General features: G+C 39.3%; 2 protein-coding genes across 3 annotated transcripts in view; one reads left to right on the top strand and one right to left on the bottom strand.

The window, feature by feature from the left end:
- The window catches only part of LOC121958385 (uncharacterized), a 16,215-nt gene extending 8,429 nt beyond the window's left edge, over positions 1–7,786 (top strand). Inside the window, exons 18-34 of the mRNA XM_088069749.1 lie at positions 41–350; positions 784–946; positions 1,070–1,338; positions 1,434–1,579; positions 1,668–1,977; positions 2,414–2,576; positions 2,698–2,966; positions 3,062–3,207; positions 3,296–3,605; positions 4,044–4,206; positions 4,322–4,590; positions 4,686–4,831; positions 4,920–5,226; positions 5,328–5,499; positions 5,596–5,861; positions 6,027–6,136; positions 6,249–7,786. Coding sequence (XP_087925875.1) covers positions 41–350; positions 784–946; positions 1,070–1,338; positions 1,434–1,579; positions 1,668–1,977; positions 2,414–2,576; positions 2,698–2,966; positions 3,062–3,207; positions 3,296–3,605; positions 4,044–4,206; positions 4,322–4,590; positions 4,686–4,831; positions 4,920–5,226; positions 5,328–5,499; positions 5,596–5,861; positions 6,027–6,136; positions 6,249–6,506 — 3,777 coding nt within the window. The 3' untranslated portion in view covers positions 6,507–7,786. The remainder of the gene's footprint in view (positions 1–40; positions 351–783; positions 947–1,069; positions 1,339–1,433; positions 1,580–1,667; positions 1,978–2,413; positions 2,577–2,697; positions 2,967–3,061; positions 3,208–3,295; positions 3,606–4,043; positions 4,207–4,321; positions 4,591–4,685; positions 4,832–4,919; positions 5,227–5,327; positions 5,500–5,595; positions 5,862–6,026; positions 6,137–6,248) is intronic.
- On the bottom strand, positions 7,433–27,576 carry LOC121958475 (integrin alpha-X-like). Of its 2 annotated transcripts, XM_042507419.2 has the most exons (30): positions 27,407–27,573; positions 24,346–24,448; positions 24,081–24,178; positions 22,938–23,008; positions 22,649–22,763; positions 21,284–21,408; positions 20,954–21,102; positions 20,064–20,214; positions 19,820–19,970; positions 18,846–18,919; positions 18,485–18,602; positions 17,756–17,892; positions 17,471–17,623; positions 17,153–17,368; positions 16,920–17,053; positions 15,581–15,723; positions 15,340–15,494; positions 14,304–14,429; positions 13,804–13,877; positions 11,745–11,886; positions 11,542–11,640; positions 11,373–11,452; positions 11,192–11,278; positions 11,014–11,083; positions 10,816–10,914; positions 10,571–10,651; positions 9,341–9,451; positions 9,030–9,140; positions 8,820–8,930; positions 7,433–8,591 (listed from the first exon to the last, which is right to left on the bottom strand). In XM_042507419.2, exons 1-30 carry the CDS (start codon positions 27,441–27,443, stop codon positions 8,502–8,504), a joined length of 3,411 nt encoding a protein of 1,136 aa, XP_042363353.2. In that variant the 5' UTR covers positions 27,444–27,573; the 3' UTR covers positions 7,433–8,501. The 2 variants fall into 2 exon arrangements, with proteins under 2 accessions (XP_042363353.2, XP_087925881.1); XM_088069755.1 differs by lacking the exon at positions 7,433–8,591 and having other exon boundaries at positions 8,808–8,930; positions 27,407–27,576.

Raw genomic sequence — 27,576 nt, 5'->3', positions numbered from 1 at the left:
CTTAGTGAAATCCTCAGACGTGTCCTCTCCGTCTCCTCAGGGTGACTCAGGAGGTCCGATGGTGAACCAGCAGGGCCCCGTCTGGATCCAGTCTGGAATAGTTAGTTTTGGTTTTGGCTGTGCTCGGCCCAATCTGCCGGGAGTGTACGCCAGAGTGTCCAGATACCAGTCCTGGATCGACTCCCACATCAGTTTTGATAAGCCAGGCTTTGTCCGCTTCACCTCCAGTGGGCTGGATGCTGACAGCAGCTACACCTGTCCTGGTCTGCCAGCTCCTGCTGTTACTCTTCCTGCTACTGCAGGACCAGACACGACTATAGATTCAGGATCCACAGCATCAAGTGCTGAATGTAAGTATCCTGATTACAGCAGTCCTCTGAATATGCATTTATAGTTGTCTCTTGTTTGTAGAGTGACAGTTCAGGGAACAATTTGTTCAGTATATATGTTGATGTCAGTCTTCTCATATTAGCATGTGGTGTCATGCTGTGCACCCCAGTGTCTGCTCTGATGCTCCCATTGAGTGTCTCCATGATCAGAAATGTACAAACCATACTGATATGAAGCTAATAATCATCATAGTGTCTGTGTCTGATTGGTTCTGCATGTCCATGATGCTTTGAAATGCATTCAGCTTTCAGCATTCACGTTGCATTTTCTGCAGGAAATACATTCTTGTAATCACCGCTGTTCCCAGTTGCATTTGGTTTTATAAGTTCTTAAATTATTTTGAGTGTTTTTGTGCTAGTTCACAGTTGTATTTCTGTGCCTTGTTGTTTGCAGTGTGTGGCATCACTCCTCTGAACAACAGGATAGTTGGAGGTGAAGACGCTCCAGCTGGAAGTTGGCCCTGGCAGGTTAGTCTGCAGAGATTTGGCAGCCATGTTTGTGGTGGTTCCCTCATCAACAGAGAGTGGGTGATGTCTGCTGCTCACTGCTTCTCCAGGTGAGAAACTGAAATATGAAAAAAAATAATAATAATAAAACGTGTTAAGTGTCTCATTCCTTAGTTTTACTTTTGGTTCATGTTAACCCTAAAACTAAAACTTTTTTGTCATTTCTACCTCAGCACAAGTACTTCTAGATGGCAGGTTTCTCTGGGTCGTCAGAACCTGCAGGGCAACAACCCAAACGAAGTGTCCAGAAGTGTTGCTGAGATCGTGCTACACCCAGGTTATGACAGTTCCACCAGCGACAACGACATTGCTCTGCTCAGACTCTCCTCAGCAGTCACATTCACAGACTACATCAGACCTGTGTGTCTGGCAGCCAGTGACAGTGTGTTCAACAACGGGACTGATAGCTGGGTCACTGGCTGGGGCGCTGTCCAGGAGGGAGGTGAGTCTGCTTGTTGCTGACAAACAGTTCAGTTTCAGTGTCCTATAAACAGTCGATGGATGTGTGAACTGTCTCTCTTCTCATTTCTCCCTCAGTGTCATTACCGTTCCCTGAAACTCTGCAAGAAGTGGAGGTGCCAGTTCTGGGGAACAGACAGTGTAACTGTCTCAATGGAGTCGGCACAGTCACAGACAACATGATCTGTGCTGGTGTTCTGGCAGGAGGCAAAGACTCATGTCAGGTAGGCTGCTTCATTCAATCTCTCACTTGTTGGTAAATGTGTTTAGGACTTAGTGAAATCCTCAGACGTGTCCTCCCCATCTCCTCAGGGTGACTCAGGAGGTCCGATGGTGAACCAGCAGGGCCCCGTCTGGATCCAGTCTGGAATAGTTAGTTTTGGGTTTGGCTGTGCTCGGCCCAATCTGCCGGGAGTGTACGCCAGAGTGTCCAGATACCAGTCCTGGATCGACTCCCACATCAGCTCTGATAAGCCAGGCTTTGTCCGCTTCACCTCCAGTGGGCTGGATGCTGACAGCAGCTACACCTGTCCTGGTCTGCCAGCTCCTGCTGTTACTCCTCCTGCTACTGCAGGACCAGACACGACTATAGATTCAGGATCCACAGCATCAAGTGCTGAATGTAAGTATCCTGATTACAGCAGTCCTCTGAATATGCATTTATAGTTGTCTCTGGTTTGTAGAGTGACAGTTCAGGGAACAATTGTCAGTATACTGTATATGTTGATGTCAGTCTTCTCATATTAGCATGTGGTGTCATGCTGTGCACCCCAGTGTCTGCTCTGATGCTCCCATTAAGTGTCTCCATGATCAGAAATGTACAAACCATTCTGATATGAAGCTAATAATCATCATAGTGTCTGTGTCTGATTGGTTCTGCATGTCCATGATGCTTTGAAATGCATTCAGCTTTCAGCATTCACGTTGCATTTTCTGCAGGAAATACATTCTTGTTATCACCGCTGCTCCCAGTTGCATTTGGTTTCATAAGTTCTTAAATTATTGTGAGTGTTTTTGTGCTAGTTCACAGTTGTATTTCTGTGCCTTGTTGTTTGCAGTGTGTGGCATCACTCCTCTGAACAACAGGATAGTTGGAGGTGAAGACGCTCCAGCTGGAAGTTGGCCCTGGCAGGTTAGTCTGCAGAGATTTGGCAGCCATGTTTGTGGTGGTTCCCTCATCAACAGAGAGTGGGTGATGTCTGCTGCTCACTGCTTCTCCAGGTGAGAAACTGAAATATGAAAAAAAAATAATAATAAAACGTGTTAAGTGTCTCATTCCTTAGTTTTACTTTTGGTTCATGTTAACCCTAAAACTAAAACTTTTTTGTCATTTCTACCTCAGCACAAGTACTTCTAGATGGCAGGTTTCTCTGGGTCGTCAGAACCTGCAGGGCAACAACCCAAACGAAGTGTCCAGAAGTGTTGCTGAGATCGTGCTACACCCAGGTTATGACAGTTCCACCAGCGACAACGACATTGCTCTGCTCAGACTCTCCTCAGCAGTCACATTCACAGACTACATCAGACCTGTGTGTCTGGCAGCCAGTGACAGTGTGTTCAACAACGGGACTGATAGCTGGGTCACTGGCTTTGGTGCAGTCCAGGAGGGAGGTGAGTCTGCTTGTTGCTGACAAACAGTTTAGTTTCAGTGTCCTATAAACAGCTGATAGATGTGTGAACTGTCTCTCTTCTCATTTCTCCCTCAGTGTCATTACCGTTCCCTGAAACTCTGCAAGAAGTGGAGGTGCCAGTTCTGGGGAACAGACAGTGTAACTGTCTCAATGGAGTCGGCACAGTCACAGACAACATGATCTGTGCTGGTGTTCTGGCAGGAGGCAAAGACTCATGTCAGGTAGGCTGCTTCATTCAATCTCTCACTTGTTGGTAAATGTGTTTAGGACTTAGTGAAATCCTCAGACGTGTCCTCTCCGTCTCCTCAGGGTGACTCAGGAGGTCCGATGGTGAACCAGCAGGGCCCCGTCTGGATCCAGTCTGGAATAGTTAGTTTTGGTTTTGGCTGTGCTCGGCCCAATCTGCCGGGAGTGTACGCCAGAGTGTCCAGATACCAGTCCTGGATCGACTCCCACATCAGCTCTGATAAGCCAGGCTTTGTCCGCTTCACCTCCAGTGGGCTGGATGCTGACAGCAGCTACACCTGTCCTGGTCTGCCAGCTCCTGCTGTTACTCTTCCTGCTACTGCAGGACCAGACACGACTATAGATTCAGGATCCACAGCATCAAGTGCTGAATGTAAGTATCCTGATTACAGCAGTCCTCTGAATATGCATTTATAGTTGTCTCTTGTTTGTAGAGTGACAGTTCAGGGAACAATTTGTTCAGTATACTGTATATGTTGATGTCAGTCTTCTCATATTAGCATGTGGTGTCATGCTGTGCACCCCAGTGTCTGCTCTGATGCTCCCATTAAGTGTCTCCATGATCAGAAATGTACAAACCATACTGATATGAAGCTAATAATCATCATAGTGTCTGTGTCTGATTGGTTCTGCATGTCCATGATGCTTTGAAATGCATTCAGCTTTCAGCATTCATGTTGCATTTTCTGCAGGAAATACATTCTTGTAATCACCGCTGCTCCCAGTTGCATTTGGTTTCATAAGTTCTTAAATTATTGTGAGTGTTTTTGTGCTAGTTCACAGTTGTATTTCTGTGCCTTGTTGTTTGCAGTGTGTGGCATCACTCCCCTGAACAACAGGATAGTTGGAGGTGAAGACGCTCCAGCTGGAAGTTGGCCCTGGCAGGTTAGTCTGCAGAGATTTGGCAGCCATGTTTGTGGTGGTTCCCTCATCAACAGAGAGTGGGTGATGTCTGCTGCTCACTGCTTCTCCAGGTGAGAAACTGAAATATGAAAAAAAAAAAAAAACCTGTTAAGTGTCTCATTCCTTAGTTTTACTTTTGGTCCATATTAACCCTAAAACTAAAACGTTTTGTCATTTCTACCTCAGCACAAGTACTTCTAGATGGCAGGTTTCTCTGGGTCGTCAGAACCTGCAGGGCAACAACCCAAACGAAGTGTCCAGAAGTGTTGCTGAGATCGTGCTACACCCAGGTTATGACAGTTCCACCAGCGACAACGACATTGCTCTGCTCAGACTCTCCTCAGCAGTCACATTCACAGACTACATCAGACCTGTGTGTCTGGCAGCCAGTGACAGTGTGTTCAACAACGGGACTGATAGCTGGGTCACTGGCTTTGGTGCAGTCCAGGAGGGAGGTGAGTCTGCTTGTTGCTGACAAACAGTTCAGTTTCAGTGTCCTATAAACAGCTGATGGATGTGTGAATTGTCTCTCTTCTCGTTGCTCCCTCAGTGTCATTACCGTTCCCTGAAACTCTGCAAGAAGTGGAGGTGCCAGTTCTGGGGAACAGACAGTGTAACTGTCTCAATGGAGTCGGCACAGTCACAGACAACATGATCTGTGCTGGTGTTCTGGCAGGAGGCAAAGACTCATGTCAGGTAGGCTGCTTCATTCAATCTCTCACTTGTTGGTAAATGTGTTTAGGACTTAGTGAAATCCTCAGACGTGTCCTCTCCGTCTCCTCAGGGTGACTCAGGAGGTCCGATGGTGAACAAGCAGGGCCCCGTCTGGATCCAGTCTGGAATAGTTAGTTTTGGTTTTGGCTGTGCTCGGCCCAATCTGCCGGGAGTGTACGCCAGAGTGTCCAGATACCAGTCCTGGATCGACTCCCACATCAGCTCTGATAAGCCAGGCTTTGTCCGCTTCACCTCCAGTGGGCTGGATGCTGACAGCAGCTACACCTGTCCTGGTCTGCCAGTTGCCACAACACCAACGACAAAACCAATTACGGCAAAACCAAGTACTACTACCCAAAGTGCAACAACCCCTGCAAGTGAGTGTACTGAGGATAAATATTTAGGTGAAATTTCCTTGAATTTTTTCTTTTTATCTGTTATATATATCTGCGTCTTTTTTTTCTTTTTATCTATTTAGGGGAAGTGTGTGGCAGAGCACCCATGAACAGCCGCGCTATCGGTGACAGTGGTGTTGCGCCTGGAGGGATGTGGCCCTGGATGGTTAGTCTCCACAAAAACGGCGTCTACACTTGTGGGGGAACCCTCATCTCTCGTAGGTTTGTCCTCACCTCTGCGCAGTGTTTCTCTAGGTAAGTACAGGTTTTTTGGGTTGTTTTTTTTTTCATTCATTAATTATGTAAGACATTTAGGACTGAAATCACTGAACATTTTTATCCTTGTTACAGCTCCAAACCAGATGCCAGTGAGTGGAGAGTGTTTGTGGGTCAGCGACCTGTGAACGGCTCTGACGAGTTTGAGATGTCTGTGGGTGTAAAGAGGATTTTAGTTAGCCAGTTGCCAGGTATCAATATTGCGTTGCTGAGGCTGAGTAAGCGGGTCAATCTCCAGGATTATATCCAGCCTGTGTGTACAGATGTCAGCAATTCCAGATCCTTCCCCATTGGCACGAAATGCTGGGTGGCAGGATGGGGCAAGGGCAGCAAGAGCACAGGTAAGCCTTTATTATTAAGCTTTTGTGTTTGTTGCCTGTATGATATTTAATTTATTTATATTTATTTTATTTAATATCTGTAGGATTTTAATAGTTGCCTGATCATATACAGGCATAATGTGATGATGGCAGTTGTATTCATGTGAGTTTATGTGATTTTTCCAGGCACTGCTAAAGCTGGCTCAAGCCTTCGAGACCTTGAAACTCAAGTTGCAAGTTGTGGGAGCGATTCTGATGCAGAGAACATTTGCACTTATGCTATGGACCTTCAACAGGTAAAATGAAGTTTTCCCATCTACCACAGTTCGTATAATCTGCTCACCTTGTCATCAGAGCGTAGGCTTGTCAACCTCACTTACAATGAATCCTGTGTTTTTATTTCTGCAGGAGGATCAAGGCAGCCCTCTGCTGTGTAAGTCAGACTCATCTTGGTTCCAAGTGGCCATTGTAACAATGAGTCAAAGTAAATCAGCCCGCGCTGATATCCAGGTCTTTGCCAAAACCTCAAAATTCGGGTCCTTCCTAAGGGAGACAGTTGACGACATGCCGACTCCCACAACAGGAAATGCAGCAGGTTTCTCAGTTTCCATTTTTCTCTCTTTCATTGTCCCCATCCTTTCATTGTTTCTGTGGTCAGGCTGTTAGGTGTGCTGTCACTTGGGGTGGTTGAAGGAGTTCATCATGCACCTAAATGCTTTCTGTAAAGGCAGATGCTATTTGCACCTGGGTGTCCATATTTAACAATGCCGTTTGCACCCAGGAGATTATTCCTGGATGTCTCAGCAATGGTGAAATTTGTAGTTAACACAAACAAGTCTGTCGAGTTGTTCTGCTGAAGTGTATTGACAGAGTGTGTATTCAGCAGCTCTGCTATCATATACATTGAAAATAAATAGTCAACATTTCTCATTTCATGTTACATGGGATTCAACCCTTTGTCTCCTGTTTGAAAGTTCTGTGCTTGAACCACTTCATAATCCCCCCTATGGGTGTGACAGTGTTTTTCTTATAGATTTACCCCTTTAATCTCAGAGAAAATCTGATGTTGGCTAATATTCGCCCTAACAATGATCTCTTTGTGCTCATCCTAAATGCATATGACTTCAACGTGTCAACATGACGAGTACTAGCCAATAACAGGATGCAATGAGATCCATAATAAAAACTCATAGGGCTGCATGTAAATAGCTCAATAGCTTCGGTGTGATTCTCCTCACCCAGGTGCAAAAAGACACTCTGTTGTGTAAATGCACTGACGATACTCAGGTCGCTTTTTAGGCACTTCCAAAGAAGTTTATATTTTTGTAAAAAGCTATTTTACTGTTTTATGGTGATGTTTTTTTTCTATACATGAATTGTACAAGGAAATGTCTTTTTCACAATGTGTTTCTCTGAAGTTAAATGAAGGACAACTTGTTTGTTATTTATTCTATATTTCGTTATAAACTGCTGTCACCATTCTACTTAATAATGTGATGAATCTTGGATAGGGAAATCTTTTAAATTAGAACAAATGGTAAGTGATTTTAATCACACATATAATAAATACTGATGAAGCATAAAACAAAGTCTCAATGTTGCAGTTTTAATTCCAGCAGTTTTTACAGGACAGTATGTTGTGAACACTAGAGACCAGTTGATCATATAGCATTTTTAAACACACAGCAGATTCCACAAATTAGCTTGCAGAACATATAAAAGCAGAAATGTTTCATTGTAGAGTAGGACTGCACAATAATATCGGCGCTGCATCAGAATCAGCAGATAATGGCTTTAAAATTAAATATCTGAATTGGGCCAACAAGCTAATTTCTGCTAATATATACATTTTTTTATTGAAATAGCAAACATTTGCAAAACATAAACCCCAAGTTGATGTATTTTTCTTATTTTCCTCAAATAATAAATATTATATACATTGAAAAGCATTGTATTTTATGTCTCCATCTGCTGGTGGGCTATCATAATAAGAGTTTGCATAATATGATATTAATTCCACTACAGAGGAGACTTGATGATCCCTAAAAGTGGGTGGGGAAAAAGTGGATGTATCGATATTGGTATCAGCTATTAGGCAAATTAATTATTATACATTGACATATTTGATATCTGCAAAAAGTTCAATATCGTGCATCCCTATTATAGACCAACAGTGAGCTATTCAGTTGAAAATTTGGATACGAAAAATTTATAGCCATTTTGAGAAGCCTCCTGCCACATTACATCATATGATCTGTGTCCAAAATCCTGCTCTATGTGCTATAACCTTTAGTGCACAGCATTTACACTCCACTATTTAAACATTTTTATTTTCTAGGAATCATTTCAGGACTTCTTAGAAAAAAAAGCAGTGAATGAGTGAGTGAGGGAGTGATTTCAGACACAGCCAAGCTTTTAGTTTAAAAAATCAAGAGTGGTCTTCAACAAAAGTCATGTAGATTTCTGAAAATGGCAGAACGTTATAAAAACTGAACAACTCTGATTAATGGCGCAGATGAACCAATCAGCAATAACAGCGCCATTTAACAGTTTTGTTGTTTTGCAGTCAGCTGCAAAATCAGCTGGCCAGCTCTATTGTATGTATATATTGGATCTGGAACAATTTGGGTTTCTGTGGGGCATCAGGTGACTTCATGCTTGTTATTCTGGTGTGAGTCCACCATCGTCACCCTCCATATCTGCTGGTTCATCAGTAATCATTTGCTTGTATTTGCTCTTGAAAAACCCAGCCTGAAAGAACAACACAAAGTTTAAGATTTAAAAAAAAAAAAAAAGCATAATAAATAAATGACAAGAGCCAAACTTGCTGATAAAATAACCATGATATTTGTATGATATTATACGTAAATGTACCATATCAATTTATTTAGCAGAAATTGACACCTAGTAACACACTTCAAAATAGTTTACATGACTCCTTAAATCTGTATAATAAACTGAAAGTGTTCAGTGTCTCACCTTATACAAGCCAGCAGTGAGTAAAGCGAGGAAAGCCAACCCTCCGAGGGATCCTCCGATAATCTCTTTGGTGAAGTCTGGGTCAGTATACACTTCTACCTCCACCTCAATCTGAGAGATGAAATGACAGAATGTGGATCAAATCTTAAACTCATAAAAACTCACTTAAACTCGTAAAATCATAAAAAGGTAAAAACAACCTGTCATCACCTTGCGAACAGGAGGGTTATTAGACCCTGCTGAGGTGAAGATGTACTGGTTTCTGTCATACTCCAGAGTGGCTGTGCTGGTCAAGAGGAACTTGGCAGATTTAAGTCCAATCTGTTTGAGAAAAAAAATTGGATCAAATTGATTCTATCTTTAGTGTTGTTAAATCTCATTGCAAAGTCATCATCTGTGAATATATTTACCACAGTGTAGTCAGGGACCAGTTTTAATATATAAAAAAACTTTAAAATGCAGCAGTTAAATGTACATAAAATAAATCAGTTTGCTCTATATTATACACACACATCAGTTACCTGCTCTATCCATCCAGAGCTGAGGTTGGCAGAGATGTTGTATGTTTTACTCTCCAGTCTTTCCATGAACCTGCTGCACCTCAACACACTACACCGAGCTACAGAACAGTCCTGTTCATGATTCAAAGAGGGCAGAAAACGTTACATTCAGGCCTGCACACTCCAATTGGATGAAATTACAGTAGTCAGCGACTGTTAGTTTCTTTTGCAGGAGGAGGTTTGGTGCAAAACAAGGGGGGCATGTCAAATCATTTATTTAAGCACCGGGGAGGGAATTGTGTTTTCTTAAACTGGCTGAGGTGGAGGAGGGATATGCATCTTTATGTGTTTGTGTTTTGTATTTATTTTAAATACCACTGGAACACCAAAACCCAACAGCGAGTTTAAATCACAACATTTATCATGGGCAGAAACTGAAAAAGATCTGATTTTCACATTTCTGGCTGTCCTTAAACACATCATATGTGCCAAATGCTTTCATTAAGAAACATAACCAAATCTAAGCTTATAGCGATCTTATAGCGTAGATTTCATGCTACACGTGGCATTTAAAATTATGCCAGAACTGGAACGTTTAGATTGTGTTAAAAAAAAAAACCAATTTCTATGCTCCTGCATGCATGGAAATATTGAATAGATTATTAAATTTTCAAGGAGAGGCACTTCTTGCAAGTTCTTATAATTTCCCATTTTTGGAGAGTCACTTGAATGCATCACCTAACCAGACATTTCAGATCCTCTCATTTAAGGCAGGTGTGTAAAATTAATCAATAAGGAAGAGGATACAGACTTCATCTGAGTTGGTCATATCCAATGGCGTCTGGGTGGCTGTTTCAAGTTAATTTAGAAGCCACAATAGGTAAGTATTTTCCTAAACTTTTTTAATGTTGCAGTGTCCTCACTTCTTTTATGAAAACGTTTTATTCCTGCTCTATTGAATCTGTTCTAAGCTTTTCTTTTGTCAGCTGGTACAGTTCATGTTCTGTCAAACAGAAAAATCCCCTGCAGAGTGTTGGAAAAGTGTGCAGCAAAATTGCTGGTACATGTTTTTTTGTTGTATTTATTTGTTTCGTTGTGTATTTATTACAGCTGGCTGTGAACTCGTCTAATCTAATCTAATTTAATTACATACACTGTGCCAAGTATTAAAAACTTGTAGCTAAAAAAATATTTGTAGCTTTTTAAAAAATCTAGCAAGGTAGTAGTAGTAATAGTATGTGTCAAACTTACCACTAACTTATTTTTCTGTATCTTGGCAACAAAATCTGTGACAGTAGGTTCTTCATCTGGGTATCTTTGGCAGTCTGGAAGCTGAAATAGAGTCGGTTCATGTCAGTTTAAGACAGAACTAGATGTGGTTCTCATAAAAACCACAGTCATCCCTGCATGACATTGAATAAATAAGGGTTGCATAAAAACGGCTACATGTGAGACATTTTTGGGGATTTCGGGAAGTAGGAGTTCCTAAACGTTACCTGCAAACTGTCAGAATCCACCCAGATGTCTTTATCACCGAGCTTCACCGGCACCTTAATCACTACAGTGAAATTTAATGCTCTGATGTCATTTGTAACCTAAGAGAAGGAGAGAAAACAAAGGGTCTTAATGAGCATCAGTGTAAGAAAAGTCTAAATGAACTTTGAATTAATTACTGATATTTTAAGATATTTTACCACAATTGGTTGATGGACCGGTTTCTGCAAATCATTCTTTCCGAAAGAGAAATTGCTGTACCTGAGAAAACTAATGAGACAAATTAAATGTTTTACATTTCATGTTAGCAAATGCCAGTTTAAAATTATATTACTTTTTAAAGACAATTGATCTTGTTTCACATGGAACAACACAAACCTTTCAATTGTTGCAAAAATGCTGTACTTCACATCAATCTCCTTCCTTTTGTAGAGCTGGCTTTGGCTGGAGTGCGCCTGATTCCCACTAACAGAGAGGTAAAATCATTTGTAAGTGTACAATTATCCATTTGCCATTTGCACATATTGTTGTACACATCCTGCAGGCGGCTGCACTGTACCTGGTAGCATTTGCAGTGATAAAAATCCTCCTTTCAAGTTGACTATTGGTTTCGAACCCATAGGAGACGATGAATAAAACCTAAAATCAAGTGAACAAGATTGAAGAAGTGAAGATTGTCTCTCCTGTTTGCAGCAGTGAGAAGAAATCCTTCTGTTCAAAGAACAAACCTTTGTGTTCGCTTTAAAAATAGGCTTTTCTATGCTGCAGTCTGTCTTTCCTCGCGTTACAGCATCTTCACTGTCCAAGGAGTTGCACACAATTCTTCCCTTTATTAAAAAAGAGGATTAAAAAAACAACCAGAATCCCTCAGTGACCCGAGAGAGCAGCTGACTAGAGATAAACTGAAGCCAACTCGATCCGGATGCCTTACCTGTAGGATTGTAAACTTCCTGTAGGAGAACCCAGCTGGGTATGTGAGAATGACGCGGCTGTTGTAGGAGTTTTCGTCGCTGTTCTCCACTGAGACGGTAACATCCAACAGTTCATCAATACCCACTTTAACCTCTGAGGAGCTGTCAGATTAGGAGGAAAGAGAAAAGTGAAGAGGTAAAGAGGAGCCTTGCTCTCCAGTGTCGATATAGCGAATCATCAATAGCATGCACCTCTATGTTAAACAGCCCCCTGCGTACAGTTATAAAAAATAAGGCCCCACCTGCTATCTTACACAGGAGCACGACAGAGTTTGTGATGCTTTTGCATCTCTTTGTAGTCATTTTTCATTTGAATGTGCACTGTGAAATCTGACAAGTTGATTTTACTTTTTTTAAAATCTAGGAAACCAACTGCCCTGGATAATGTAAGCAAATGTAACTCGTGACTTTAATTTTTTTTTTTTCTATCTAATTGTTAAGTTTACTCAAAAATTAGACTTAAAGTCAAATCAATATTTGTGGTTATATTTACTTTCCTTTTTAAGGCGATCAGTTTCCAAGATTATTTTAAAGATACATTTTGGGAGTCTTTTTCAGTGCCTTTATTTGATAGGACAGATATAACCTGAAAGAGGGAGAGAGAGGAGGGATGATATCCAGCAAAGGGCCGAAGCCGAACCCAAACCTGGGGCTGCTGCAGCAAGTTCACAGCCTCTGAACATAGTAAACCAGCTCTACCAACTGAGCCAACAGGTTCCCCAATTTCCAGCATTATCTGAAGTAAGATCAACTTGTCAGATTTTACAGTGTGGTTTTGTGCCTTTTTGTGATAATTTTGTGTCTTTTTTGGTTGTAGTGTGTCTCTTGTTTGACAGCACACTATCCTATTGGCTGAATGGCTGTCAGGTTAGGTAGGTGGGGCTTACGGGGGTGTAGTGCCTGTGTATGAAAAGGAAGTGATCAAGAGAGAGGATTTGGACCAGGTGTGGGACTGGAGTTGTTGTGAGGGAGACAAAGGGTGGAATCATCTCCTTTTCCTAATGAAGTTTTGTTTCAAGTTATTGTTTGTGTGTTTAATGTCCACACATAAACTATCAGTGGAGGACCAAGGAAGGACCAAAACAACCAGCTGACTGTGTGTTTGCAGTGTGTCAACAGGAAGGCAACAGGTAGGCCTTCATCCCTTACCTTTAGCCTTGCAGCCTAATGCTCACCCTCCAGTAATATCTGTACAGGCCACTAAAAACCCTCAAGAGTTGGCCCTAAGTACTAGAATTAAGGGTTTAGGATTGTGTCACCTTGTGGTTGTTTTGTGTCTCTTTGTATTTGTTTTGTGCCCCTTAGGTCATTTTGTGTCTTTTTGAGGTACTTATGTGATTTTGTTTTTTTGTTTTCTTTCTGTTTGCTCTTAATGTTTGTCTTCTTGTGGTTGTTTTGTGTCTGTTGCTGTTTTGCCCATTTTTATGGTAACTTATTGTGTCCACATAGTTCCCTTTCTTCTCTTTGTAGTAGTTTTGAGCCTCTTTCCTTTCAGTACATGGTAATTTTTAGTGACTTTTTGGGGGTTGTTGTGGGGAGTTGCTGATATTTTAGGCCCCTGAGTCTGTGCCTAGTAGGCCTGTTTAGTAATTCATTCATGCCACATGATAAAATACACACTTGACCTTATTATGCTGCTATACAAAAAGTAAAGGGATCACAGAAGTGATTACAATTCATCCTGCAATGAAGACAAAAGCCTCAAGGTTTTGCTAAAGGGGCAATAAATCTCTAAAGTCCAGGATACATTATCTGGGAAACATGAACGTCTGTACAAAATCTGGTGCCATTCTATATAGTATTGAAGGTGTTGAGATATTTCAAAGAAAACTTTGACCAGTTGATGGAGGTAGATTAAAAGTTGAAGTACAGTATCACATCACACACGTCATCGATTAATCCTCTGTGCACAACAGATAGATCCATCGAATCGATTTTGTCAAAACCTTTGATGGTTGTGTTTTTTTGACTTGCAGAAAAGTGAACATGTGAACGTTAGGCTTCGTTTTTGTGACTCACCCAGTAAAGTTGAAATCCACTTTCAGGTTATCTGTACATTCATTGTCCGTGCCGCAATTGATCTCAAACTCTAACTGTGGAAGAGAGTGTAACAGAAACAGTGCTGGTTAAGACAGCAGATGTGGCTGTCATTTAGAAGGCATGACATGCCACAGAAAGTGGAAACTATGGCATTAATTCACAAAAAGTGGGGGCCAAAGTGAAGCTGTTTAAGGGCCCGACACACCAAGCTGATGATCAGCTGTTGGTCAACGTTGGCTGTTTGGTGAGAATCTGTCATCCTAGTTTTGGCAGTTTGTCCTAAATCGCTGGCACTAGCCAGCCTTTGTGTGCTTTTTCCCCCAGACACTTCAGAATTCATGTTGTGTTGTTAATGTGCGAACAGAAAAACTCATGTCTTCAATTAGTTGTGTTGTCTTCTAGATTCCCCTTTTGATTGAGGACCTCAAATAAGTGAGACATGTCAGCAAGTTCTTTAAAGATATTTAGAGATTACTCACAGGATGAAAGGTGGTTGTCTGCGCCTGCTGGGCGAGACTCGGAGATAGATTTTGGTCAGAAGGAACTCCTTCAAAGGTGAATTTGAGTTCATTGTAAAGTGCATTGAGAGCATCTTCTGGACAAGCCTGCAAGAAGAGTGTGCTATTGAGCAATATTTTATACAAAGGTTGTGAGGGTTGAACACTTGTACACAACATGAGTGTTGTGAGGCAAGGTCTGTCCCCTTCTGCTGTCCCCCATGGGACCTTATATTAGAAAAATATGTTCAGTTATGAACAACAAGAGACAAATCATTTTTTGATTACATTTGAATTGTGCCAGGATTTACACTGATGATATTTGTCAATTTAAAACATAATGCACAAGTTAACATAGTGGCAGTTTGTTCTATGTTTGTAATTTGTGCTTTTTAGTTTTTTTGTGAAAACGCTGCATAATTACAGCTCTTGCCTTGTACTTAATATGTCACCTGTACAGAAACCTTTATAGGAAAGTTAACTACATTCCACACAAATGAAACATTATCTTCCCTGATGCATTTTATCCAGTGACTCCTGGTGTTTTTATCAGCTGGGAAGCGAAAGAATGAGCAAAAGCTGTTTATCTCTGCACACACAGGAATCATAGCTTCAGCGAGAGAGAATACTTAGACGTCACTTATGCAACTTGTGTCATCTTTGTAATTATGTTGGGGATTTTTTTTTTTGCAGTCTTATACTTTAACAGTTTTACAGCAAACTGCAACTTCTTTGACTTACAAAATTATATTTTAAAATGACAGTCATGTAATCTATGGCACAATTCAAACAGGATTTAAATTTTTTTGTCTTTTTCTATTGAGATTGAATACTGTCAATATTTTTTTAAAACAGGTCCTCTTGGTGGTCTACTGGAACAGGAGGGACTTTGCCTCTCTACTAAACATGGGGCTTTTCTGTATGAGAGCCTGTTGTTTTCCAATTAAATGGGTTCTCTAAAAGCCAGAAAACTACAGAATTTATCGGATTTCAAAGTTGTGTATGTCTAACAGCTCACCTGGACAAAGAATTTCACCATGGCGCATTGTGGCTGCTTTAAGTCGAGAGCAACTTCTCCTGTCTGTTCTCGTTGTTTCGCACTAATGTAAGCTCGGTTGTTTGGGACTTTGCGGGTGGCATCCAGTGTTAAAGTATATTTAATCTGTGCTCGTGCTGAAACAGATTAGAGTGTCAATAAGAGGTTACTCATGTACTGGCATACAATTATTTAAATATATGGACGGTGGAGAATAAGGAACCTTGTTCTACTGTAGAGTGCCTGGTCATGGTAAAGCAGATTGTAGCTGTGTTCTCCAGTGGTGTCAAGCAGTCTGAGTTTTGAGTCGGGATTTGGTTTGGACTGAACGACACTTCACCTTCAACCATCACTATTGGTTTTGATCTGGAAATGGACAGAGCAGGAAATACATGTGAATAGCTTTTGGCTTTGTGATCGGTAATCCACCAGAAAACCAAACCGGTATAGACCAATCACTGTGACCTTGCATTAACTCTTCTAGGTACACTTTTTTTTAATTTCTGTTGTCATTTTCAACCATAACGGAAAGTTTTAAAGGTACTTGTTGAAAAACAGTGATTCGATCAATGTTACATTTCTGCTTTGAAATCAAATCTACCTGCATGTAAGCTAAGCATTGTACTGCTGTGGACGGTTAGCCACTTGAAAAGACTTAGGCCTCCTTAACAAAAATATCCATATCAGTAGGTCACTATTACTAGCCTAAGGCATTTTTATAGAATGGATGTATAAAACCTAAAGCATGTAACCACTAGCTCCAAATTTCTAGTGCTACAGGACAGCAGTGCAGTCTGGGGATGTTGTTGCACCCAGTTTGCAGGGCTGTAAGAGGGGGCGGCGAAAGGGCAGTGCCTTGGTTGGTGATGAAAACCTGCATGCTGTGAACCGGTCAGCCGAATTTCAATTGCAATAGGTTTCAACCTTTAGATGGCAGTCTGTATGCATTTTTAGACACAACATGCAGAATTTTAATACTTTGCACTCAAATGTCAAAATTTAGGACCTGCATCAATCAACAACAACACTAAATATCCATGTATATTGCCTTTCAACTGAAAAAAGTAGTCTGGAGGTTTAGTTACACTTTAAGTGTACATTTTCACCGCTTTACCTTACACATTAACTGATTGAGACAACAGTAGATCGACAACTTCCATGCTTTAAAATGACTGTTTTGTCAGTGAAATTGAAAAACCGACTCCAGTTTCCTTTCAGGAAGATCTGTCTGGCAGTAAGGTAAAGCAGTAAAAATATTCTAAGTGAACACCTTAACTGATATTGCTTTTTAGGTGGCTAATAACTAACCCAGTGAGGCAGCGTTTGCTCAGTGTCGTTTCACTGTATGTCATGACACAAAGTTTTTCTATCCATGGGTTATTGTAAACAAACCTTGGGATTCTGTCTATATTTTAGCTGCTGGACACAATCCATCATTGGTGAAGAATTCACTCTTAAATTAGTACAAAGGGACTGAATGACTGAACACATGGCAAAAGTAATGTTTGACACTAGAATTACAACTGAGAGTAATATGAATAACAGGAGCAGCTTGGACTTACCTAAGTAAAACAACCGTGCCCTTTGAACCCACCGCTAAGTCGGGCAGATTGTCCCTATTGTGGTCATAAGATGACTGACTGATCGACATGCCGAAGAACTTTAGTCCTGGCGAGACTTCAGATCCAGTAATTCTCTATGAAAATGGAAATTTTTTTTAGCCAACTAAATTGTATTGTATTGAATATAGTGTTGAAGCAATACATAGTGGATCTGTTTAATCTTTCACATTCACCTGTGAGTGATCAAGACTGATTTTTCCTCTTCCTTCGCCGTGGAATATGTAGATGCTGCCTTGACCGTCATTCTCCAAAGGAGCGCCAACCGCCAAGTCATTGAAACCATCTGTGTTAAGATCAGGCAGTACAGCAAGAGATGACCCAAACCTTCCTTTGTCAGATGCCACCCCTCTCAGTACTGACGGAAAGCCATCTAATCGACACTCGACAATCTGGTGAAAATATAAGTATGAGAGACAATGTTTGCGCGGCCGTAAAAAACAAACACAAAACAAATGATTCTTGTAATGGCACCAGATAAAACTGTCATTTACCAAACCAGTCAGGCTGCAAACGTAAACTCTTCCCTCTCTGTCAGTGTCCATGAACATTGGGGAAGCTATCAGGATTAGATCAGTGTAGCTGTCACGATCACGATCCACATCCATGGCACAAACAACAGCCCCAAAATATTCACCACTCTGAGACTGTGCAAGAAACAAATTATTAACGAAAAGGACTGCATAACAGAGGTAAACTATTTCTTTTCGTCTTTAAAAAAAATGCTTTACATTGTATATCAGGATCATTAGTTCTCCTTAATAATACATAACACAAACCTGCCATTGAGGGAGCTCGATATTTTGGCGATTCCAGTCTTGGGAAATGACCATCACAGCTCCTTGGTGATGATATCGTGGAGCACCAGCAATTGTCAATGTGCCTTGCCTTGTTCTCGCGACTGCCATGGAGTAACCTGGAATTAACACCCATCAGTTAAAAGTCTGGGCAACTATAAGCAAACTGTCTATTTTTGCAGATTCACGTTAGTTATTACCATTACCTCCCCAGCAAACAAAGATGAACATTGCATAATTCAGAGACCATTTTTATCTTAAATATATCTATATATTTTAAAAATCGCTATTCAACTGGACGATATATAATATTTGTAGTTCTGAATATTTTGGTATGTTTGAGGTTTCTATAATATTCAAGTCCTCAAACTGCAAATATTTATATTCATTTTTCTGGAAAGGTCAAGTGTGTAGGATATATTGGCAAAAACGGAATATAATATTAAGTATGTTTTCTTCCATTTATAATCACCTGCAAATAAGAATTTTTGTTACCTAATAATGAGTCATTTATATTTGCAAAGGGGAGAAATGTGTAGCGGCAGACACACTCTGTGTTTGGCGCACAAACAAGTAACACAAAACACAAAATTAAATACTTACTCTAGTATAATATACAATATCTAAAAACTTGTAAAATTCAGACAGAAGAGAAAAAATTGCCATGCAGCAGTGCAAATAAATGATGTACATTTGTATATCTATTCTTACCCAGATAACTGTCCGTGTCTATACTCGGCTCGTAGGAGATGGGCCGCTGGCCTTGAAGTGAGTATTGCTGGAAGCCTCCCTTCCACACATTAGCACCAACCATAGCCATCTGAATTCCCTTCAGTTTAAACAGATGAAATAGGCTTTCCAAATTAAATTTTTCATACATTTTCATTAAATCCTAACCATAGTTATGAAAATAAAAAAAGAAAGCAATAACAGTAAATAAACGTGTTATATAAAACCTTGTCCAAAGAAAATGTGTGTTACATATTTTATAAATCCATCAAATTCTGTCATTGTCTGCTTTCCATCAACAAAAGGTGTTGGCATTGTTCAGTTAATTTTTGGAGATAATTACCTCAGGCACAAAAGCTGCACTGAATCCCTCTTGAGCCATTTCCATTTTCAGTGACTCCCCACCTGTTTGTGATCCTGTAACAGTAACACAAATGAGCACAATAATCTGTCAGTGCAGCATCATATAATGGCCTGTACCACATCCTAATAAAGACTTTAATATACACTGTTAAAATGTTGGGGTTTTTTTAAATCAGTTGTTTTTACAGAAAAAAACTGACAGCTGTGATTGCCGGGATAAACCTAAAAAAAAACAGTTAATAGATAGATAACTTTACAGAAAATATTTTAATATTTAAAACTGTTTTGAACTGTAAAAAATTCCACTGTCCACATGGAAGACAAAGTAACATTTCTCTAAATCCATCAACAGTCACATTATGAGTAAAAACTTTTGAATTAAATTACTAATTGACAATTTACACATTAGAAAATTACAATTATTTTTCTGTCAATTTCATATGGCTGTTATTGGCAGGTAAACTAACTTTTTTGGTCAATTTCCTCGTATTTATGCCAAAAAAATGTTTTATTATTTATTTTTTACAATGAACATCAATAAGAAAGTTTTAAGTAACATTCAAATATAACACTCAGATGTTTTAAAATCCATTGTAAAATCCATTTGTAGGGCACATGTTTATCTGTAAAGCATAACATATGAATTTGTAAAATGTAATATGCTTTCTTTCCGTAAAAAGAAAACTACAGTAATCTGTAAATTCTATTAAGAAATATCATTATTTCAACATATTTTTACTTCAAAATTAACAGTTTTGTTTTATTCAATGCTTAATGTTTAGTTTTATGATATCATGATTTTACAAACATTTTTTTAGCGTAATCACAAAGAGCAAACTCAACAAAAACCAGACTGATTCACAAACAGAACATATTGAAACTGAAGTTGTTTCCAAGTTGAAATTTGATATAAAGATTTTGCAATGATTTGGGGTTTTTCCAAGACAACTATACCTTCAATAGAGAAGATTTTGGCCTGCAAACTCTGCCTTATTTTTTCAAGTGCTTCAAAGTTTTCCACTTGAAACACCTGATTGTCTTTGGGAGATGATGCAATGGTGTACAGTTCATCTAATGCACGAGGATCCGTAAATGCATCCCCCACCTACGGATGTTAAAAACAAGTGTTTGAGGTCTTGTGTGGTGCAACAGAGTTAATAGGCTGCTTGAATTCAGTGAGTGGAAATTAAGAACTTACTCCAATAGCAAATCGAACAATGTTTTCTGCCTCAGCTTTAGCTGCTGCTTCTGGCAATGAACGCCGGTCATTAGATGCTCCATCGGTAATGACTATCAAGACCTTCTTCACATTAGGTCTGGCACCTGCTGTTGATGTGAAAACATTTTGGCTGGCAAAAGAAAGATGCAATTTCAATACACCTTTTTGTAACGCATTTTGTTGTATCTTGTGGTTAACCCTTTGAAATCTGAGTGAACTGGCTTTCAGAAACATGGTATGAAGCTTCAAAGTTTTGACAAGGAAGTTATCTGAAATTTAGCAAAAAGAATATAATTTTTAAGTTTAAAAGAAATAGTAATAATAGTCACAATAACATCCTAATCATAAACCTGCCAAATGTAAACAAATGCACATAAATGAATTTATGTCTATTTTAACAAATGTAATGAAAACTTAATTGTTAATTGTACAGAATAGACACAGTAACAGTTGTTAACAGTTGTAAAACAAATGTGATCAAAATCAGATTCACTGTAAATCAGTCAGATTGGATTATCATTAGTAACCCCGGGTTACTTGAGGGTAAATTTAGCTTCAGGCACATCTCTGTCTAAAAGGGCAAAAGTACTAGATTTACCAAGTTTAACTGCATGCCCCCCTCAATATTTAGAACATGTGCATTTGTCAACCCCGACAAAAACATTAGTAGCAGATTTTTACTGCTAAAATTAATTTGCACCATAAACTGATTCACACATGCATATGAATTCACCATAATGCAGGTAATGAATTGTATCATCTTCACATCCTGTTTTGGCAGATTCAGTATATTTTGGCATTTAACTTAGATAAACAATTCCTATGAACTTCCTGTGTAAACTGGATGTCAACATAGTGTCAGCACTTACACCACAAACTCGATGGCTTCAGCTGTGTAAGTTGATCCCCTTAGTTGCGTAATTTCATCAACTTTTTTTTCCCATGATTGAGTTCCGGAGAAAAAGGTATTGAAGAAATATTCTACTTTGGGATTTGCAGAGAACTGGGCAATAGCAAACTGCAAATATAGGAGAAAAATAAAAACAAGGGACAGTCAAATTCAACAGTCTGTTAGTAATTTAATGGTTGACTCTTACATTTGAAAATTTAACCGTCAGATGTTTCGTAGAAACAATAAAGAACTGTGGCACTTTTATTCAACACTAATGAACTAAGCGGCAGCGTGACTGCAACATTACCTTTGTATCTAGAGGCAGAAGCGAACGGACCAGATTTTTCACAAAATCCTTCATTGTTTTAAAATCCAATCTGGATACGCTGCCTGAACCATCCAACAGGAATGCAATGTCTGCTGATCGGCACTCTGTCAAACAGATTTCAAGTCATTAATAAGTTAGTTAAAACATTATTTCACACAATACATATCCCAAAAACGCAGCAAACAGACTACATAAAATGTAATTTGATACATAAAATGCATAAAATGTAATTTAATGTCTTTCAGTGTACCTGCATTATCTGAGTGACTATACATGTCTAATAGCATTTAGTATTGTTCGTTTTTTAGTTTATTAGGTATTCATATTTTTATGCGGTGCAAGTTCATTACGTTATGTATGCATTGTGCTGAAACCATCTTTTTTCACTCAATAATCCTATAGGAAAACTGATTGTGGTATTCATTATTTCCTTTTAAAGGAGACATGTCCGTGCTTACATAATGTCACGTTATTGCACATTATGTCTCTCGAGTCAGCTATGACGAATTGAGTCATGATGACAAGATTTCAATCAGATACTGTGTGTCTGTATGACAGAGATGGAGGAGGCCGGAGCTGACTTAGTTCTCAATGACTCAGTGTCCAACGCTGCATATTCATAGTTCCACTTCCCCTCTTTCACTTAAAGTAACAGCATGCATTGCACGAAAAGCCATTTGGTGGGCAGAGGGAAAATGGGCAGGAGGTTGAATTAGAACACACCTCCGCTTTTTTGCTTCCAGTCTAAAATGTCATGATCCACCGCCATTTGTTGGCTTTTACTTAAACACCTGCAAAATCATTTAAATGAGGCCGAGGCGTCTTCTTTGTTCTTATTCCGCTGCATCAGTTTCTGATTAAGTATTTTCTCTTTTGGTCTGCATCATGATTATCTTAACCCCTATCGATACACGTTTATGGTATTCCTCCAGACCCCCCTGGAAAGTGTTGATTTAAAATGGTCCCCCAAATGTTAAAAAGGTGATGACGGCTCTGTGTCCATGCGTTTACTTAACTATGTTTTCAGAGCATGTTGTATGGTGTTGTATGGTATATCTCCTTGTTCCAGTGTTTGGGCAGGTAAAGAGATGAATTCAGGGGTCATCACTCCAGAAAAGTCTTTTGGCCAGGTGCTACACTGCAACAAATCCTATGCACATCCTGTGTGTGTGTGTGTGTGTGTGTGTGTGTGCGTGTGTGTGTGTGTGTGTGTGTGTGTGTGTGTGTGTGTGTGTGTGTGTGTGTGTGTGCGTGCGTGCGTGCGTGCGTGCGTGCGTGCGTGCGTGCGTGCGTGCGTGCATGCGTGCGTGCGTGCGTGTGTGTCTTTTTTTATTCCATATTTACCTTTATTAGAAGAGGGTATAGGCTTTGAAACTTTGTTAGAACGGTCTATCTGCAAACACACACCACTGTACATGGTGATACTTTTGCAGTCCTTTGGGATGGTCGGACCACATGCCTGAAAGGAGAGAGAGAATAACCAAAAAAAAAAAGGCAGAGCCCTGATTAGTGAAAAATATCTTTTCATTTTTGTGTTTTAATTATAATAAAATTATCTCACCAGAGAGACAAAAAAAAGTTTACAAGGATTCTCCCACAGTGAATTGTAAATATCTGCAGTTTACCGACTCACCATAGTGTTTTGCGTGGCGGGATCACTTATCATTGTCAAACCCAGAGACATGTTCACTGCAAATTCTGGCACTGCATTGAAAACATTTTTCGGTCAGGTTAAAAAAGAATTATTCAAGACACTTTGGGATAGTAACACAATTACAGTCTCAGTGACCACTACAAACATCCGCTCCCACTAATATGTACTGCCTTATACTTCCCTTCATTGTCTGATAACTCATAGCAACAGCTATGTCCCACAAGTGTTTGTGCCCTATGACCATACTCCCAAAATTCTTTTAACCAAGTCAGTTATCAAATGACTTTTTTGTCTTACCATTTTCAGCAGCATTTATTAGTACCTATTTCCACCCAAATGAGTCATTTTCATCTATGATTGAGTCTTTAAGTATGCAAAATCAAAAAGAACTGTAGTAGGAACGAGTGATGCTTCTTGTTTTACCTAATCTGATTACTACTTCAACACCAATTTTAGGAAAGTTATCTCTAAATCTTTCTATGGCCATATCTGTACATTAATCCACATAAGATCTGTTAAAAACTGCTCTAAAGATCTTGTCAAGCCAGTGTTTTCCACAGTGTTTTTGTGGCAGGCCGCCATGATTAAAATATCTGCCACAGATTTTCTGTTTTCATTAGGTGCACTATAGCATTCAGTTATTTAACAGCACACTGTCAGAGTGCAGGGTTTACTCGAAGCAGCAGAACAAGAGCAGTGAAAATGAAACTTAACAGTTCATTGAGCTGGATCTAAAAGACCATATCAACTGATCAACTGTCCCCACCACTTAAACTGCTGTTGAGAAATAAAAATTACTCATAAGTTATGCCTATGCTATGTTCACAGACCTGCTAAAACATGTAAAATAAAAAGAAAGAAAGAAAGAAACACATGCAAACTCATTTCAGTGAGGCAGAGGCATCTTCTTTGTACTTAGCTGCGTCATAAAAAAACAGGAAGGTTGCTGACTCCCTCTCTCCATTGTCAGCCACCACCACACATAGATTATAATTCGATGGGAAACATTGCAAATGCTTGTAATTTTAAAAGCAATAATTTTTATTACAAGAATCTTTTAACGTGGCTTTCATTGTTTAAGTTTAGTTTTGGTGACACAGATGGTAATAAGAGGTTGCTTACATGGAACTGAAAGTCTACTGCAGCGTTCAGTGGAGCACTGGTATATCTGCCCCCTTCCTTCTTGTGAATATTGTTCAAGAGGAGCACTGACAAGCAAACTGAGAAAACACAAGCAGAGAAACATGCAAAAGAACAATAGGCCAAATGAATCCAACAATTTTTTTCCCTATATTAAATTAAATGCTGCATTCTTGATTAAATATAAGTATTAAACACAGACACAACTGGAAAACAAAAAAAAAAAAACATCCATGCTTTGACTTACCTGCTTCGTCTCTGCACCACCTGGTATCCAAAACCTGCAGCAGGGTTTGTCAGGACCTTCCAAGCCGCAGGATCAATATTAAAACAAAGAGCGGCTTTTAACACTGAGGAATAAAGAAGAAAGAATCACAACGTTTTTATCTGATCTTCTGATTTAAAGGCACACTAGTGTGACTACAAAATTACTCTGCATTAGGATGTGTTCTTATTTTGCTGGATAATGTATTCTCTACGTGCTGCTTTTAGTGCCAATATAGGGTCGAGCGGTGTGATACCACAGTGCCTTTTTTGATAAAACCACTAGGGAGCACAATCGGAAATTTTCCAATTCTAAACGCAACAGCAGTAAAGAATTATTAATCATTAAAACATAATGATGTCATATTTGATCCATTTTTCTGTATTCCTGTTTCCTCAATTATTTAAAGCTACAGCTGGTAACTTTCAACAGGAAAAATATTTGCTGAAATTATCACTTCATACACACAGCACTAAATAAGTAAGATAACCTGTGAAAAATATCATACTCCTCTGCCTGCTTGAAGAACTTAGGATGGCTCGACTGAACAAAAGCAACCAATTAGAGTCAAGGAGTCTCAAACGCAGCTATCAATCCAACACATTCTCACTCCCAACTTGTCACACTCGGTCAGCGGCCCTAAACTTCAAACAATGATGCTCTAATTACGCCTCCATCGTCAGTTCTGGATGTTCAGGGACAATGTGTCACTTTGCCTTTGTTACATGATTTGCATCTTTTCATAATAAACATCTGATGTACAGTTCCCCATTAAATGCATGTAGTCTCTTTTCAAAAGTAAACTCTGGATGTTTGTAGCAGTTCATTTTTAAGTTTTCCTCTCAACGTTTATGTAAGAAAAGCAGGTTTAGGAAAAAAAACATCATGGTTTTGCCTAAAATAACCAATGTAATGTGGCGTCACGTGACATGCATTAGTAGTTGCATTGTGTTATTATTGAAATAACTGGATTTACTTTTGGTTTTACACAAAGTTTCGTGGGTAAAAGTCCAGAGTTTGTTGGCCTTGATGGGTGGGGCTTCTTGACTCGACTCAACTGTTTTCAACATGGCAGACAGAGCAAATGTTCTTATTTTACAGCTAAACAATGCACTAAAATATATTTCTGAAAACTTTTGAGGTGAGAAATGAGCGATGCAGTAACAGAAACTTTATTCATATTTGATGAGCACTGCATTATCATTGACCGTTTGATCACAGGTCACGTGCAATGATTGAAAGGACTGACAGCTGCATTAAAGACGCCTCAGCTCTAATTGGTTGTTGTCAGTGGAGGATTTTTTCACAGACTGTCCGTCTAATGTATTTCTTCTAAATTATAGTGACAGTTTCAGTAAATATGACACTTTTTTTTCCTAAAAGTCCCCAACTGCAGCCCTAAAAGCAGAAATGAAAACTGTTTTTACAATTAAAAAAAATACTGGTACTAGCTTGAAATAGAATACAACTCATGGCATCACATAGGAAGTCTTCTATTTTTGCCTTCATGTGGTACTTCCTGACAAAGACTGATTTTGTTGTATAACGTCTTCCCATCTTTTCCTTTTTTGGCCATAACATGATATTTTCTAAAAAAAATGTTTAAAAAAGTTAGTGTGATTCAAACAGCAAATGACTTGAGAAAAGTATTTCCTCATAGTTCCTTAAAGTTTCAAGAGATGTGAATTATGTTAGCAGCTTCCTTCCTTGTGTTGACACTGGCCTCACATCTTTGTTGGATATTCATGAATTTTGGTATTTTGTTTGTTTTATTTGATAGTTTTGCCATTGTCTCTCTCAAGAAATGTAGAAAATTAATTTAACCTAATAAGACTAACATCCTCAGGTTCTGCTTTTACAGCACAGCTGTAGTTTGGGAACTGTCATCTCTATTTCTGTTGTGTTTGGTTGCGGTCTTGATTGTGAGTCAGTAACTGTACACTGACCTAAACTTAACCGTCTATGGCAGATAATATCACAAAGGTGGCTTCAGCAAGTCTGTCAGTGCAATCTAAAAGTGGCGCTGATAAATAGGATTTGAGATGCTGTTCCTTATATGTCTCTGTTTAATTCACAGGTTGACTAGGTTGGCAAACACGCCTATATTAACCAACAAGTGATGTCTGTTTTCGGTCAACTTTAATCCAAGCATGGAAATAATTTAGGATGTTGGCCTGTCTGAAGCCCCCAGGCCCCCTGCGACCCTGCACAGACTAAGCAGATATACATAATGAATGGATAGATTGATTGGAATTTAGAGTCTTCCATCAGTTACACAGGTGGTTGCAGGACAAGGAAGCTGCATTTAGTTTGGTGAGTTTAACAGTGAGTCTGAGAACACACCCACTTTTTTTGTGCCTTTTTGATTAAAAAATTGTGGTGATAATAATAATAATAATTTGCGTTCCTTCTTTAATGTTCACCAGATTTGGTACATGACATGTTTGGATGACCCTGACAAAATGTCATGAACTAGTTGATCTGTAACATGTAACTGGACTCTTTTTGTGGTAAAGTGACACAATTCTTGCAAACATCTTCTGAGTGCAAATGTTTGACGTCACAACAATGAAAGATGCTGCTACAACTTCGGTTTAGATGGTCAGAAAAATAGTGGTCATCAGCCTGTTGATTTTTTTTTTGTACTAAAACTTTTTTTAATGCTAATTGTACAACTTCCAAATGTTCGAAGACAATTTAAACATTTTCTGCTACTGATATGAAAAAATTCGAGTTTATTTAGATGGTCACATATTGGCAAGGTGAGTTGGATTAACAAAGTATTCAATACAAATATGGAATTGATAATCTTTTTTTCTCCTACATGTTGTTACAGTTATTCATTTTTTTAGCCCTGATATTTTCTTTTTGTTTGTTTGCCGTTTGTTTTAAACATACTGCATGTTAATAATATGCTTTCAGTATGCTGTATAGGAGCTTAAACGAGTGATATAAATTGACAAAATCAAATGACAGGATCCTATTCTCTAAAGGCACAAATATTAATAAAGAGACAAAATCAGGAGGTATAAAGCCGTCTTACCTGACAAAAATATTGCAGTCGTAATTATCCGGTCCATTGTGTCTCTCCCATGAAAAGCACTACTAGCGTGATGTATTCTCTGAGCTCACACGAATGTATTTGGTAACTCTGCTTTCTGGCGCCCTAGTTAACTATTTGCACTGCAGAAACTGTCAAGGAGGGGGATGTCG

This window comes from Plectropomus leopardus, chromosome 19, assembly GCF_026936395.1.
Source record: "Plectropomus leopardus strain MGB_pleo_1.0 chromosome 19, ASM2693639v1, whole genome shotgun sequence".
In the NCBI taxonomy this organism is placed as follows: domain Eukaryota; kingdom Metazoa; phylum Chordata; class Actinopteri; order Perciformes; family Serranidae; genus Plectropomus; species Plectropomus leopardus.
This window is presented reverse-complemented; position numbering and strand designations above follow the sequence as displayed.

Excerpts from the sequence above, each read along its gene's own strand:
- LOC121958475 (XM_042507419.2), bottom strand. The coding sequence starts at position 27,443 with ATGGACCGGATAATTACGACTGCAATATTTTTGTCAG. Across the intron at positions 17,369-17,470 it reads TTTGCAGCCTGACTGGTTTG|ATTGTCGAGTGTCGATTAGA; the intron begins GTAAATGACAGT and ends TATTTTCACCAG. Across the intron at positions 10,652-10,815 it reads TGGATTCTGACAGTTTGCAG|CTTCCAGACTGCCAAAGATA; the intron begins GTAACGTTTAGG and ends ACTCTATTTCAG.